The sequence below is a fragment of the Bos taurus genome, chromosome 5 (genome assembly GCF_002263795.3).
Source record: "Bos taurus isolate L1 Dominette 01449 registration number 42190680 breed Hereford chromosome 5, ARS-UCD2.0, whole genome shotgun sequence".
NCBI classification, from domain to species: domain Eukaryota; kingdom Metazoa; phylum Chordata; class Mammalia; order Artiodactyla; family Bovidae; genus Bos; species Bos taurus.
The window spans coordinates 119,431,422-119,443,575 of NC_037332.1; the positions used below are offsets into that span (position 1 = coordinate 119,431,422).

Genomic DNA, 12,154 nt, shown 5'->3' on the forward strand with positions numbered 1-12,154 from the left:
TGGACTGCAAGGAGATCCAACCAGTCCATCCTAAAGGAAATCAGTCCTGAATATTCACTGGAAGGACTGATGCTGAAGCTGAAGCTCCAAAACTTTGGCCACATGATGCGAAGAACAGACTCATTGGAAAAGACCCTGATGCTGGGAAAGATTGAAGGCAGGTGGAGAAGGGGACGACAGAGGATGAGATGGTTGGATGGCATCACCGACTCAATGGACATGAGCTTGAGTGAACTCTGGGAGTTGGTGATGGACAGGGAGGCCTGGCGTGCTGCGACCCATGGGGTCACAGAGTCAGACACGACTGAGGACTGAACTGAACTGACTGTTAGTCCCTCAGTTGTGTCCAAGTCTTTGTGACCCCGTGAACTGTAGCCGCCAGGCTCCTCCGTGCATGGAATTCTCCAGGCAAGAATAATGGAGTGGATAGCCATTCCCTTCTCCAGGGTATCCATTCTACTCAGGGATCAAACCTGGGTCTTCTGCACTGCAGACAGATTCTTTACGATCTAAGCCACCAGGGAAGACCAAAGCATGTAGAAGAAATCATAAAGGAGCATCTTCTTGATGTGGAGTAGACACCGTTTGCTTAACCAGGACTGTAAAGGCCTTATTACCATTTTAGGGAAAAATTAACACTGGATCTCATCAGAAAATCCCATTGAGAGGTAAAAAGACAAGTCAGGCACTAGGGGAAGGCACGCTCAGTACACGTCTCCAACAAAGGCGACAGATTAGCTTCATAAACAGAGCACTCACTTCTTTGTCTTTAACGATCAAAAGGTTAGAATAAGCACATCACGAGAAAAGATATCCAAATGGCCAATAAGCACGTGAACCTGGGTTCACCAGTCATCAGAGAAGCGCAAACTGAGGGCGCAAGGAGACGACCGAGGAGGGAGACCACAGAGTGTGCCGCTGCGCGTCCGTGTCGTGGGGGTGGGCACGCGCACACGCACTGCCGCTGCGCGTCCGTGTCGTGGGGGTGGGCGCGCGCACACGCACTGCCGCTGCGCGTCCGTGTCGTGGGGGTGGGCGCGCGCACACGCACTGCCGCTGCGCGTCCGTGTCGTGGGGGTGGGCGCGCGCACACGCACTGCCGCTGCGCGTCCGTGTCGTGGGGGTGGGCGCGCGCACACGCACTGCCGCTGGCTCGTGGAGCTGCAGAACCAGTCTGGAAACCGTCTAAGCCTGGCGGTAACTGGTATCCGACTGCCCCTCCGCGGCGGGAGGGAGCACCCTGCGGTCAGTGGACAGGACAGGACTCGGCACCAACTACCCGGCAGGTAAATCTCACAGGTCTCGTGTTGAGCAGAAGTCACGTGTGCATGATCCCATGGACGTGCACTTCCACAGCAACACTGGTGGGGGTGCTGGGCATCGAAGGAGCCGTGGCCTCGCACACTTTCACCCAGCGGGACAAACACCATTAGCACACGGCATGCCCTGTGCTGTATTTATAGCCCATAGAAAAGAAAGAAAACACTTGCCCCAAAGAAGGGAAGGAGGACTAAAACAGCAGAAATAGCCCTGGAATGGCATGTGTGGGCTGCAGGCAGGCCCTCCAGAACGAGGGTGCGGCCTTCCTGCCTTGTTCTCTTGGCCGACAGCCGCTCCCCAAGGGTGCTGGCCTGCCTCTGCCCCAGCTCCCCTCTGTCGGCCGTTAGAACAGCTCGGGCCCCTGAGCAGCGGGTCCCTGGGTATACGCAGCAATTGGAAGTCGTGGAGTCAGGAGGCCTGGGCCTAACAACGGCTGGCTAGTCCTGACCACCCAAGCCCAGCGGGCAGCCTGGCCGTGAAGAGGCCCCCATGCTGCTGCAGGTGTGAGCAACGCCAAGAACACGAAGGGTGTGGAAGGTGCTGGAGGCGGCGCTGCCCACAGGCTCCCCGGGTGTCACTTTATCCGTCCACTGGGGCCTGCGCACCCCAACACCCAGAAAAGCATCCCTGATGTCCCAGGGGCCAGACCTCGCCGGACACCCTGAAGTCCGCCCAGAGCCCTCTGGGTGACCCTCACATCGCCCCGGAGCCCGCCAACGGGCGTCTTACTGGACAAGCGAGTAGTACTGCTGGGTCAGGTCATTCCACTCGTCCTCCGTGAGGTCCGTGGCGCTGTCCTCGGTGAGGTCGATGTCCTCGTGCTCCAGCCGTCCCAGGTAGGCTTTGCACACCTTGCACGCGACATCCACGAACTGCCCCGACAGGCCCATGAGCCTCGGTCCTGCACCCTCAGGAACTGAAACCCAAGCAAGGCACAGAGAGCCTCGACCTCCTCCTGCCCCCGTGGAGCCCAGGCTGCTGCCCGTCCCTGTGGGACCTAGACCACCGCCTGCCCCCATGGAACCAGGACCGCCGCCCACCCCTGCCACCCGCCCCCGTGGAGCCCGGGCCGCTGCCCGCCCATACCGCCCACCCACAGTGGGAGCCCAGGCCACCACCCCGTGGAGTGGCAGGGTGCCACTGGCAAAGGCCACCCCACCGGGTTGCACCTCAAGGACTCATGGTGAGGGGTCCCATGTCGCTGGGTGGTCACCCTGGATGCCACAGCTGGGTCTGGGCAGGTAACCTTTCCCCTCTGGAAGCTGCCCTCCCACTGCGCTGTGCCCACCCCTCTCTGCCCCTCCCCCTCCCCCTGGCCTCCCAGCCCCTTGATGGAAGAGAAACCACACTTCTGATGAGCTTGCCACAAAACCTCTGCTTCTGAGCACACACTTGGTCCTCAGTGAAAAACAAATACCCCAATTTAAAAATGGAGGGAAGCTGAAAAAATTTCTCACCAAAGAATACGTATAGGTGATAAATAAGTATATTGAAAGACGTTCATCACCATGTGTTGTCAGAGGAATGCAAACTAAAGCACTTAGGTGCCGCTACACACCCATCGGAACGGCCAGGACGCAGAGCAGCGCCAGCGCCAGACGCTGGTGAGCACGTGGGGCAACAGGCGCTCTCGTCGCTCAGGGGGGAGCGCAGAGCGGGGCCGCGGCCACTTGGGAGCCCGGTTTGGCAGTTAGTTTCTCACCAAACGAAAAAAACACACTCTTGCCGTGTTATCCAGCAGTCGTGTTCCTTGTGAACACGACTTTACCAAGTGAGTTGAAAACGTAGGGCTGCACAAAACTCTGTATGCAGCTTTAATCCCAATTGCCAAGACTCAGAAGCAACCAAGATGCCCCTGGATGCCCACGTCATCAGTAGATGACTCAAGGAACAAACTGTCCGTCCAGACTGGGGAACGTTATTCAGTGCTAAAGAGAAATGCGCTCCTGGGTCATGAAAAGACACGGAGGAACCTTAAACGCACGTCAGTAAGGAGAGAGGACTGAATCGCATGTAGTTTATGATTCCAGCTCTGTGGCATTGTGGAAAATGCAGAGCTGTGGCGACAATAAGTCAGGTGTCAAGGGTGAGACAGGAATGAGCAGGCTGACCGCGGGAATCAGGTGTCAGGGGTGAGACAGGAATGAGCAGGCTGACCGTGGGAATCAGGTGTCAGGGGTAAGGCAGGAATGACCAGGCTGACCGTGGGAATCAGGTGTCAGGGGCGAGAAGGAATGAGCAGGCTGACCTCGGAGGACTTTATTGCTGCTTAGTTGCCCAGTCGCGTCTGAGTCCTTGCAACCCCGTGCACTGCCGCGCACCAGGACTCTGTCCAAGGGCTTTCCCAGGCAAGAATACTGGAGTGGGTTACCATTTCCTTCTCCAGGGGATCTTCCTCACCCAGGCATGGAACCCATGTCTCCTGTATTGGCAGGCAGATTCTTTACCACTGAGCAGATTTTTAGGGCAGTGAATTGCTCTGAACAATACTATGTTGGTGGATACGTGTGACAGTACATTTGTCCAAACCAGGAGGAAGCCCTGGCGTAGACTGTGACTCTGATGATGACGTGTCAGTGTGGGTTCATCAGTTACAGCGAATGTACCGTCCGGGGGGATGTTGACAGCGGGGGAGGCAGGGGCAGAGAGTACGTGGGATATCCCTGGACCTTCTGCTCCCGTCTTGCTGTGAACCTCAAACTGTTCTATTCAAGTGAATAACAACCAAAAAAGACTTAAATTTGAGTTTTGTAGGCCTAATCCCACAGTGGGTCACACCTCTGACAAGACCCAGGAGTGCCATTCCCGTCGGGTTCTGCGGGAGGAGACTGGGGGCGGGGCAGCGCCGCCGCCGCGTCCCGGGAGCCCCGCCCACGGCCCCGCCGGCCCGACCGCCGCACACCTTTCCTGCTCGCGCCGCTGTCGCGGGCCTCTTCACGCCTGCTCCGCGGCTTGCTCCTGCTGCTCTGCTGGCTGACCACCCACTTCAGGATGCTGGAGGCCACCGTCTGCCGGAAGTCGTCTGCAAGGACACAAGGCCTCGCCCCCTCTGCCTGCGCGGGGACGGGCCCTCGGCGCGCCAGCCACGCTCAGCCCCGACGTCCTGCCAGGGGTGCGGGGTCTTGCTCCTGCCTCGTGGCCGTCTGGGGGGCCAAGCGCTCCCCACTGCCCCCTTGCCCACACGGTCCGTCCCCACCTCATCCTCCAGCCTCTGCAGAGTGGACTCTCACAGCTGGGACCTCCCCCGCGGCCACGCATCCACCTGCCCACGGGCCCAGAGGCAGAACCGGGCACCCCCTTTCCTGCCGCTCTCCTGTACAACCCGGGCCGTGGTCCGGGGGCACCCTCACCACCTCTGCCTGCCCAGCGTCCTCAACCCTGCACAAACAGATCCTTCCAGGAGCGCCCTCTGCGGACAGCAGCTGCACTCTCCCCCTCACAAGAGGGGCCTCCCTGGAAGCTGGGTCCACAGCTCTAAGTGCGGGTGGCCGGGGGTCCTGCAGCACTCAATCAGGGTCCCCCAAACTCAGGCTTGGGCCTGGGGCTGGCTCTGGACGCCTGTCACCATTCAGAGGCCGCAGCGGCTATTCCCCACCCCAACTCCAGACTCTAACGCCTCCAACAGCGCTCCTTATGAGGTCGCCACAAAACCTCTGCTTCTGAGCACAGACCACACGGAGGTCTGTAAGATATCCCCACAGTTTCTCAAGCAAACCCGCTCCTTCCACACCTCAGGGGAGGCCCCCCTCAGCAGCTCTGGCCACCCTGGAGACACCCAGAAGCGGAGCGCCCCTCGCCCCCTTCCCGTCCTGATGCATGGACAGCCCTGAGCCCAAGGCCCGCGGGCGCGCCGCCTGCTCCCGGCCAGGAGCTCCCCGCCTGCCGCCCTTGCGCCCCTCCTGGGTCTCCACCCACACCCGCTCTCACAAGGCCCCACCCACGGTCCCCCACTGACCCTGCCTGGCCTGCATCCGGCCACTCACTCCTGGGGGCCGGCCTGGGGGCCAGGCGCAGGGCAGTGTGTGCTGGACAGTGGCCGCATCTCCACGGCCTCCAGATGGGTGCTCAGGAGACACGGGCACCCCCACGCGACCCCCTGCCTGCCCCGTCCTGTCCTTCTCTCTCCCGTGCCCCTGGGCAGGTCCAAAGGAAGCAGCCTTTGTCCCCAGCCCAGAGACAGACCTGAGGGTTGAGATGGAACCGGGCCCGCCCCACCTCCAGCCCTGAGGCCTGTCCTGCAGGCTGGGGGCCAGGCCACAGAGAGGCCCCAGGTCTCCCGGCCCCACTCACCCAGGAACTCTTGCTTCTCGCTCTCCGTGCAGAGGCTGTAGCAGCGCGGGAAGAAGGTGTCGGGGTTGGCCTGGACGTACCACGGCAGGCTCCGCATGCTCACACACAGCCCGATCTCCGGAGACAGCGGCACGTCAGGCCCACAGGCTGCGCCAGGCCCTCTCGGCTAGTCTGAGAGCCCGTGGGCCTGGCCGGGTGGCGCCGGCTTCAGTGGGCACCTTGGGGAGCAGACCCTCCCTGACCCCCGGCCCCTCCGCACCCCCAGCCAACTGGCCCAACACCCAGGTTACCCGGCGAGCCGGCCAGGGCCTCGGCTCACCCTGTCGTCAGCGGCAGCTGCGCAGGCCCGAGGGTGGACAGGGCCGTCTGGGAGTGCCCAGTGCAGAGGGTGCTGCATCCACCCCCGCCCCTGCATGCTCGGCCTCCAGCCGGGAGGGCAGACAAGGGAGCGCCCCAGTCTACAGCATGCCCCCCAACACTGTGCCCGCCTGATGCCACACTCGTGGTCAGGCAGGCCCAGCCCAGCAGCCCGTCTAGGGAAACTGGCCCCCACCCCAGAGCCATGAGGCCATCACTGCCTGGGGTCTCTGCAGGGAGCCCGGGCCCACTGTGCCCCTGCAGGCGGCCCCCAGCCCAGAAGCACACCAGTGGCTTGAGGCCTGGTGAGGACGCCTTGGGGGAGCTCCGCGGGCAGCCAGGAGCCTCATCCCATCCCCCGTGTCATCTCTGACTGTTGAGGCCCTCCTGCTGCTGAGGGGCACATGCAGGCCTGTCTGTCCCGGCTGGCCCCACCCCAGCCTCAGCCTTCAGGGTACATGGGGAATGGCTGCCTGGGGTGGCTGGTGGCTGAAAGCGGGTGAGGGTGAGAAGTGGGTGGCAGTGCCCCCAACAGCTGGAAGTCACAGCGCAGGTAAGGGTGGCACCCCACCGACCCAGAGCCGCTCCAGGGCCCTGGGCCCAGGCCAGGCTGCTGGGGCAGCAGTCACTGGCCCTGTCTGGGGTTTGCCCTGCAGCCTAGAGGAGAGTGATTCTGTCACCTTGGGCCTACCCAGGGACACGGTGGGGGACGCAGAGGCTCTGGGGATAGTGCCAAGCGTCTCTGGACACTGATGCCAGGCGGCCTCTGGCTAGGCCAGGAGCTTCCAGTCCTGGGGAGGAGCCCCGAGGTGACCGGTGCCCCATGGGGCTGTCCAGCTCTGGAGGCGCTGGCATTTCAGGAGGCAGCCCTGCCCTGAGCCTGCCCAAGTCCCGCACTCACCTTAGTGGTGAAGGACGCCGTCTTCCCGTAGTGGTTCAGCATCTGGTCGCAGCTCAGGCTGTGATAGTCGATGACGTCCCGTTTGATTGTCCAGAGGAAGTAGGGCGTTTCATTTTTTACCAACCTGGACTGGCAAGAAGAAACCTTTATCAGTACCCAGCATCCGAGGCTCACGTCTCTGAGGGTGGGGCAGGCCCAGGGCGAAGGGCTCGGGGTTTAGGTTGAGAAGTGCGTGTGGTTTCCATGCAGCTCCAGTCCTGACAGCAGCCTCGCACATTCCTTGAGGGCCTCCTGCCGGCCCATGTGGAGCCGCTGTGACCACACAGGGCTTCCCATGTGAGGGGACGGGGGGCTCGGACTCTGGGCGGCAGGGGCAGCAAGCGGGGTCTACACTGCCCGCCCCACAGGTGCTCTCTCCAGGACACCCTGGCTGCAGCCCCGGGAGCCCCCTCCCCGGCCGCCAGGACGCGGGCTCCTCTGCTGCCCCGAGCCATCAGAGTGCAAGGGCCCAGGACCGCGGCTGAAGCAAGACTGGGAGTCCTTGGTGTCTGCGCTCTTCTGCTTGGTCAAAAATTCTAACCAAAGAGATATGAGGAAGGGAAAAGATTCTCCATGATCCTGCCCCTGGACATGACCCGAACACCTTGGAGAAGACCCTTTGGGTCACGTCTGCAGACAGCATGTCAGAACCACCTGATGCCTGTGGCTCGGGTCAGCCCATCTTGAGCCCCGTGTTCCGGCAGGATGGCTCCTCCCGCATACCATCACACAGTGCTGCTGCCGGGGGTGGGCTGGGGGCCCCTACTGGTGCCAGGCTGCCAGCGCCACTTCCAAAGCTCACCTGACCCGGGTCCCTGGACTCGGGCTCAAGCTCTTGGTCCTTCCTCCTGCTCTCAGAGTGATGTGGCAGCTCCTGCAGCCACTTCCCCAGTAAGTCTCATCTGTTACAGGGCGTGATGAAGCCGCAGACGGATGTATAGAGAGCATGGGGGCCACTCAGGCGCCCAAGGGGAGGCCCAGCCTCCGGTCCAGAGCTAAAGCTCCTGCCCCCCAGGCTCCCCACACCCCTGACCCACAGCACCTCCCCAGCCTCGCAGTCGACTTTCGCAGAAAGGGATCCGCGCCAGGAATAGGCATGATGCGCCCACCGGCCTGTCAGGCCCTTGCCCGTTTTCCATTCGATCAACATCTCTTCTGGTGGGCGGGCGCTTCACGTACTCTGAGCAGATCTGGGCAGTCACACGCCCTGCAAACTTCTCCCCAAGTGACTGGTCTTTGTTCTGTTCACAGGGTTTTCTGGGGGCCAGCAGCCCTGCATGTCAGTATGGTGGATGCATCCCATTCTCCTCACAGTGCACGCTTTCTGGCCTGGTTTTAACTTTCTTTTCTCCCCTTGAGTCTCAGCGACCCTCCGTTACCAGCCAGCAGCCTCCCACAACCCCACGCAACTGCCTCCCTGGCCACCGCCAGCTCTGCCCAGCCCATGACGGCTGACCTGCCGCCCAGCCAGCATCGCGGCCTGGGAGCACAGTCCTAGGTGCGGCAGACTGCACGTCTGCCATCGCTGCCGGGGGCTGTGCAGCCCCGACCCTGAGCCCCGACCCTCAGGGTCACCATAGATGGCAGGCTCAGCCTGTCTGCTCACACGGGAGCACAGACATGGGCACACGGGGAGGCCCACGTGGACACACAGACGTGGGCACACGGGGAGGCCCACGTGGACGCACAGACACGGGCACACGGGGAAGCCCACGTGGACACACAGACGTGGGCACACGGGGAGGCCCACGTGGACAGACATGGGCACACGGGGAGGCCCACGTGGACACACAGACGTGGGCACACAGGGAGGCCCACGTGGATGCACAGACACGGGCACACGGGGAGGCCCACATGGACAGACATGGGCAGACGGGGAGGCCCACGTGGACACACAGATGTGGGCACACGGGGAGGCCCACGTGGACAGACACGGGCACACGGGGAGGCCCACGTGGACGCACAGACACGGGCACACGGGGAGGCCCACGTGGACGCACAGACACGGGCACACGGGGAGGCCCACGTGGACGCACAGACACGGGCACACGGGGAGGCCCACGTGGACGCACAGACGTGGGCACACGGGGAGGCCCACGTGGACGCACAGACGTGGGCACACGGGGAGGCCCACGTGGACGCACAGACGTGGGCACACGGGGAGGCCCACGTGGACGCACAGACGTGGGCACACGGGGAGGCCCACGTGGACGCACAGACGTGGGCACACGGGGAGGCCCACGTGGACGCACAGACGTGGGCACACGGGGAGGCCCACGTGGACGCACAGACGTGGGCACACGGGGAGGCCCACGTGGCGCACAGGGCACACGCACACAGGCACGTCCTCAAAGCTGGATGAGGGTGAACGTCTGGCCGAGGCTCCCCACGAGCCCACGGGGACCTACCATCACGTCGTGGATGTCGTCTGCTTTCTCCAAAGCCACATCTTGATTCTCTTTGCCTTCAGCATGTTTGTTTTCTGCAAACACAACATACAGGAAATCAGCGAGGCACCGACCACAGCCGGGCCCACCGCTGGGCCCGGGGCAGAGCAGTGCCCCCACGGGTCCCATGAGGAGCAGGGTTAAGTCAGGCTTGGGCCGTGGTGTCCCCCCGAGCATCCACTGAACGGACCTGTGCCCTGAACTGCGTGTAGGCCGAGTGAAGACCCTGGAGCCAAGAGGGTGCAGGCTCTGTGGGGAGGGGGCGCAGGCCTGGCTCCGGTCAGGGAGGACCAGGTGGAGCAAAGCGTGGCAGGGGGCCAAGCAGGGGCAAGGAGGGAGCTGGGCCCAGAAGAGGGACTTCCAGGGCCAGGCTGCTGACGGACAGTGGACAACGTCCAGGCACGAGGAGGCCTGGATGTGGATACACCTGGAAGTAACCAGAACCAGGGTTTGAAAGAGCTCGTTGACGCCTGGGCTGGGGGCCGAGAGGCCAGCCCCTCCTCTGGGGAGAGCCACAGCGCAGGGCCCGCGTGGAACCCACTCTGGGTCTCCGTGACAGACACACACATTTCACGCAGAACACACACGCCGATACTCTACCCGGCACCCCTTCCCCGTCGCCGTCGACGCTCGGCACAAGACTGGTCAGGAAGTGGAACTTCTTTTCCACCCAGCCCTTCCTCCGCAGGGTGGACCGGATCACTGGGTAGTGTCCGCAGATGGAGAAGATCTTCTTTTCCTCAAATTGCAAGTGTGTTTGAAATTAAGGAATGGAAAACGAGTTAACCCTGTCTCTGTAAGAGGAGTCTGCAGTCAGGATGAGGGCCGGTCCCGGCGGGAAGATGCTCCATCCGCTCTGAGAATCAGGCAGCCCCCAGGCAGGCCCACCTCTGCTCTGTGTCCAAGGCCCCGGGTGTGGGGGCCTTGCACGCACAGGCCTCGCTCACACTCACCCAGAGGAGGCACAGCCAGGACCCTGGGGCTTCTGGAAGCTCAGACCTCAGCTCAGGGCAGGTTGAGGTCTGAAAGGCGGGCCTCGGGGAGGGCCCAGGACCTGTGCGCTATGGCTTTCTTTCCTGTACAAAGGTGACCGGCCTGCACATTTGGGGATGGGGAGGTGCTTGAGGTTTGAGCAGGGGTAGGGGAGCACTCAGATGCCCGGGAGGGGCCAGAGGGGCGGCGCCCCCACCCAGGGCCAGAGCCAGGGACGGGGGACCCTGCCCACTACTGTGGGGATGAGCCAGCTGCCTGTGCCAGGCAGAGGGCAGTGGCAGACAACCCTTCGCTTCCCAGCGGAGAGTTGAGCGAGGAGAGGGACGGTCACGCTGGGGCCTGAGGCCCAGCTGCTGAGGACCCACCTGGACACATCCCGTGGGCAGCGGCGGGGATCAGGGGCGTGGGCAGCAGTGAGCCTAGGGCCTCACGAGCTTGTGAGAGCAGGACAGGGCAGGAGGGGGCAGCGGCTCAGACTCACAGGGTCCCTAATTAGACTCTGAATTTGAAAGGCAGGTGACCCTGGGTGGGCCTGGCCTAATCAGGGGTGCCCCTGAAAAGAGGGTCAGAAATGGAGACCAGCAGGGACGGCCTCTCCCCACTGCTGGCTCTGAAGGTGCCACACATTCTACAGTCTCAGGGAAATCAATCCTGCCGACCAGCTGAGAGAGTTCCGAGGGGGTTCCTCCCGCTGTGGGCCTCCAGATGCGACCCGCCAGCTCGGTGCCTCGACAGACGCTGAGCAGAGGGCCCGGCCTGGACCCTGGCCCACAGGAGCCGGGAGATAGCACGTGGGTGTGTCTAAGCAGCTAAGGCCGTGGTGGTCTGTCACACAGCACGGGCAGGAGGACCAGGACCACCTGCCGAGGACGTGCGGGCTTGTGGCCAGACGCTGGCAGCCCAGTTCCAGCACCCCCTCGGGGGACCACGGGGCTCCTTCTGCTCAGAACACGGGTCCGGAGCCTGGCCTGCCCGGCCGCAGGGCGAGGGCCGCGCACCGCGACAGGGGCCGTAGTGAGGAGGGGCGGGGTGACAACGGCAGCAGTGTCGGCGCCCACAGCGCCAGCAAGACCCCTGCCCACACCCCAGGCTCTCTGCTGAGCTAGGGTCAGACTGAACGACTTCAGAAAACCGGACTAACTGTAACAAGCCAACACTACAAAACAGAAGGGAACCGCAAAAGGAGAACATGGCGTGCATGGCTTCTAACACAAGAGGGGAATCAGTCCAGAAGGAGGCATGCACGGAGAGGAAACATGAGCAGGCACCAAATGAGTGAAACCCCACGGGAATATGCCAGCACTTTAATTATGGACAAATACACAAAATGCTCCAGTTAAAAGGCAAGAAGCGCCAGACCACATCTTTTTCTCATCTCAGTCTATGCTGTTCCCAAGAGAAAATCAAAAGCACAAGCCTACAGATAGGTAGAGAATAAAATGATCCAAGTGTGAAACAGAGTAACCTTTGCGACAAATATGCATCACTAAAGTAAAGGAAAGCATCGTACGATGCGAAGCAAACATTCAGCTTGTCATAACACATTTGTCTGCACCCACTAACAGAGCTATAAATTATACACAGCAAAACTTGGGAGAAACACAAGTAGACAAATCCACAATTACACTTGGAAATTTAACATGCTTCTCTCAGGAAATTAAAGAACACAGAAACAAAAAGCAAAAACAAAACCCTCAAGTCCAGAGGACTTGAAGAACTCAAGTGAAAACCTCTTCCCTGATGACTGTGAATAGAGCACTCTACATCAACATCTATATAAATTAACAAAATGCTAGGCAGAAAGCAG

At 61.7% G+C, this 12,154-nt stretch overlaps 1 protein-coding gene and 1 long non-coding RNA gene across 5 annotated transcripts in view; one reads left to right on the forward strand and one right to left on the reverse strand.

Moving 5' to 3' along the window:
* TTLL8 (tubulin tyrosine ligase like 8) overlaps positions 1–12,154 on the reverse strand; it is a 58,238-nt gene that overhangs the window by 39,161 nt on the left and 6,923 nt on the right. For 3 of the 4 annotated variants that reach the window (XM_024992870.2, XM_059887225.1, XM_059887223.1), the window contains exons 4-9: positions 9,955–10,093; positions 9,316–9,389; positions 6,869–6,997; positions 5,611–5,725; positions 4,223–4,342; positions 2,050–2,236 (exon numbers count right to left, since the gene is read on the reverse strand). In XM_024992870.2, the coding sequence (XP_024848638.1) occupies positions 2,050–2,236; positions 4,223–4,342; positions 5,611–5,725; positions 6,869–6,997; positions 9,316–9,389; positions 9,955–10,093 (764 nt within the window). The remainder of the gene's footprint in view (positions 1–2,049; positions 2,237–4,222; positions 4,343–5,610; positions 5,726–6,868; positions 6,998–9,315; positions 9,390–9,954; positions 10,094–12,154) is intronic. The other variant, XM_059887224.1, reaches the window with a different exon arrangement.
* On the forward strand, positions 1,134–2,815 carry LOC112446794 (uncharacterized). Its single transcript, XR_003034914.2, has 3 exons — positions 1,134–1,286; positions 1,960–2,156; positions 2,234–2,815. It is a non-coding gene; the product is annotated as an uncharacterized lncRNA (long non-coding RNA).